The 3,887-nt window shown below is 40.5% G+C and overlaps 1 protein-coding gene across 1 annotated transcript in view; it reads left to right on the top strand.

Annotated features, from left to right (window-relative positions):
* LOC109521805 (contactin associated protein family member 5) overlaps positions 1 to 3,887 on the top strand; it is a 212,063-nt gene that overhangs the window by 98,748 nt on the left and 109,428 nt on the right. Inside the window, exon 5 of the mRNA XM_019879860.1 lies at positions 1,779 to 1,982. Within this exon, the coding sequence (XP_019735419.1) occupies positions 1,779 to 1,982 (204 nt within the window). The remainder of the gene's footprint in view (positions 1 to 1,778; positions 1,983 to 3,887) is intronic.

The raw sequence follows: 3,887 nt of genomic DNA, 5'->3' as shown, positions 1-3,887 counted from the left end.
AAAAAAAAAAAAAAAAAAAATCCTTGAGGTATTATCATAAAATCATGCCACAGACATGATAGAAAGACATTGTTTTGTGTCATGTGCAAAAGCATAATGTCTCATTCAAGTAAAATATGGCTTGTATCATTGCTGATGTTGTATGTATGTATGTATGTACGTATGTATTTATTTATTTTTGGTCACATTGTCATCTTCGTCATGACTCCAACACTTTGAAAGTGGAAATAGTAACACAAGGAATGCATAAAGTCAGTTCCTAAATGACAGCATCGACAATTTTCATTAGATATCTTTGCTGCATGAGATGCATTTTTCTGCTTGTAATCGGGGTGGCTAGTATTACCCATGCATCTACTTAAAAAATTAAATGTTGGGAAAAAGAAAATTGGGGTTACCATTTCAAATTGCTATCATCACTGTAGTTAGTAAATATAGTCCCTTAAACTCATTGAAAATTGTTTACAAAATATTCTGAAAGGAGAAACACAACAGCAATGACCCACCAGTGTATTTTGGTGACCAATCACAGGTGTCGTTCACCCACAATCATCTGGTCTTGACTCGAGCATCCCTGCAACCCTGAACTGGATAAAAGGTAGAAATTTGAAGATTGTAGTGCAATTTTAATAGTTCATCCTTAGCTATGCTACCAAAGTGCCTTAAAATGGTGCACCTGGACAGTATTGTCAAGTTGGCCTTTTGGCCCGGCGATCAATCTAGGATGCTGTCCGCCCCAGTCTTCTGGAACAGACTTGAGTTTCTCTGCAACACTGGACAAGATAAACAGTAGAGACCAGGCATCAATATATTGATGCTTGGTCGCACCCCAACTATACAAGAGGAGCCCCTGTGCAGTCAGGTGGTCCTGTTTTTCATTTAATTCATTGTAATTGTCATTTGAATTCCCCGGGGAGCAGGATTAACTTTATTCTAGCGACTTACTTTGACCAGTTTTTTCGGTTTGTAAAGAAACAGCTTTTTAAAAAATATGTTTGTTGCTTTTTTTGTGTGTGTTTTTATTATTGCTCCTCTGCGGGGAGAGCCGACTGTGCCGAGCTACAGGCGCAGTCGCTTGCATAGCATTACTTTGTATTTATGGAGCACACCGTAGCGCTCCAGGCAACACAAAGTGCTTCACAGATCACAAAACAAACAGGAGTGGTATAAAACAAACAAGGGGCCTGCAGAGTTAAAGCGCATGGTTTAGGAACAAGTTGCCCCCGCTGAAGAGTGTTTTATTTATTTTTATTTTTTTGCTGTGTGTGTCATGTTAGTTTCCGCGCCGTTGTGGCCCTTCAGGAGATAAGCGGCAGGTCCTGCGCCTGCATGCCCCCCCACCTCAGGGGAGACATGACCATTAACACAGATAATGACCGATTCTTTTGCCCCACAGCCACTGCATATTGGAACCATTTTTCACACACCACACTGTAGTAGACCATGCGGGCATTCTGACATCAAAAACAAAATGGCCTTTTTGGGGGGTGGGGGAGACAATAGAAAAGTTTTATTTTGTTCTGCCATGTAACAAATCATTTCACTCCCGCGAAAAAAAAAATACTTTTAGGACTTCATGCCATAAAAATGGTCCATCTTGACCCGCATTAGTGCTCATTGGATGCTTAAGTTTGATGATAACCTTTAAAAATAACACAATGTCCGGATAAATTTCAGATTGAGATCATACATATCATTTTGACAGCAAGCACACTCCACATCTCATTGTCAAGTTATTCTGCACTGATGCAAGCTTTGCTCTGTTTTACCCATCTCAGAGTCCTACGTGGCAGATTTTGATGGCAGAAGCTCCCTGCTGTATCGATTTAACCAAAAGTCCATGTCCACCGTGAAAGATGTCATCTCGCTGCTGTTTAAGAGTCAGCAGGCCAACGGGGTTTTGCTGCATGGTGAGGGCCAGAGAGGCGACTATATCACTCTGGAGCTCCATCGGGGAAAACTGGACTTCTACCTCAACTTAGGTGATGCATGTTTTATGAATTTCACACTTTAAACTGACATCTCACCAGACACTGTATCTCTTAAATACTGTACACTTACAGCCAAATGCTGCGTTGAGACACATTATGTTGCTTACATTTCATTAGCATTGAGGCATTTTTGTGTTTGTTTTATAAAATACTGTTAGAAAACAATATGTGGACTGAGACTGCTGAACAAGTATATTCAACCGCCTGTTTCCAAATACAAGCACAACATTGAGAATCATGCAGTGCTTTGAGGGACCTTATACAGCTTTGCTGAGAAGTCATAAATTAATGAACCGTAAATTTCAGTCACAACAGTTCACAAATGTTTCTGTTTAATCAAAGTTGACATCTGAATCCAAAATAATCATGCGTTTTTACATTTGTTTCCATTTTTTGGGAAAGCAGTTTATTTTAAAATCACTAGATTACAATAATAATTCAATGCACTGCCACATAATGGTGTAAAGTTACCCCCTTACGGAAACATGAATAACAATGTATTTGATTATTGCCAATGTTGTTGACTTAGGTATGGCCCTTGGGTGTTGGTTTAATTTCTTAAGCACTGTATGTATTTTTCTGTCTTTTCATAAGGCTATACAAGGCAAAAGTGGTATATTTTTATCTTAGACATGTGAATTGCAGGGTAACTCACGATATGAAATTATAATGAAGTTTTACCAGTGCAGACAGCACGAACCTCTCACATCGCATCTGGAAGGATTTGCGCTTCGGAATAGCATTGAGATTGAGTCGGGCTGCCGACAAAACTGTTGCAACTCAATGTTGGAGGGATGGGAGTGTGCTACTAGTGTGAAGGTGGGTCTTGAGCAAGGCACTCTTTGTGCCCCCCTTCATTACAGTATCTCCCCTTGCATGCTTGCATGTGTATGATTTAATTCTCTATGTAATGTTCAACACAAAATAAACGGCAGAGTATAAATTCAATTTCGCATTAAGACAGCGGTCGCCAACCCACGGCCCGCGGACCGGCACCGGTCCGTAGGTCATTTGGTACCGGGCCGCAGAGAAAGAATAAATAACTTACATTACTTCCGTTTTATTAATTTCGGAATCTGAAAGATGTTTTATTTCAAAAATTTACCGGATTCTCCATTACATCCGTCTACAGTATGTCACTCTTGACGCAGGTAAAGGCGCGCTTCTCGGTCACGCGATTCCACTGAAATGAAACCCGGGAGCTAGCAAAATGAGTAAAAAAACAAATGTCTTTGCAAAGTTTCTTTGGGAAGGGGAAAAGGCCCAGCCAGGAGACAGAAGAGGAGCCAACGACTTCCGGGAAAAAGAAGGCTACATTTAATTGACAATAGCCGGAGTCCTACTTAAAATATGGATTTATCTCAAAGGGAGATTCCCACGCATCAAGCCCACTCTGCATAATATGCGGGGATGGTGAGTCGTATTTTTCATGCACTTTGTATCTTATTTTGAAGGCAGGTTTAAACGTTACCATCCAGAGAGTGTTGCGGCCAGATAGGACGTTCCTTTTGTCATGATTCATGTTCATTATTATGTTTCAAAAATACTATAGTTTTCATGCAGGTCATATTACATTATTTTGTTGTATCAATCCGTCACACCTTCAAGGCCCGTTCCTGAAAATATTGTCTGACATTAAACCGGTCCGTGGGGCAAAAAAGTTTGGGGATCGCTGCATTAAGGGATTGTAATCAGCATCATTGATTATTTTGTTGTATCAATCCGTCACACCTTCAAGGCCCGTTCCTGAAAATATTGTCTGACATTAAACCGGTCCGTGGGGCAAAAAAGTTTGGGGATCGCTGCATTAAGGGATTGTAATCAGCATCATTGTTATGCACACGCACACACACACACACACACACACACACACACACACACACACACACACACATA

The sequence above is a fragment of the Hippocampus comes genome, unplaced genomic scaffold (genome assembly GCF_001891065.2).
Source record: "Hippocampus comes isolate QL1 unplaced genomic scaffold, H_comes_QL1_v1.1 scaffold201, whole genome shotgun sequence".
Classification (NCBI taxonomy): Eukaryota; Metazoa; Chordata; class Actinopteri; order Syngnathiformes; family Syngnathidae; genus Hippocampus; species Hippocampus comes.
This window is presented reverse-complemented; position numbering and strand designations above follow the sequence as displayed.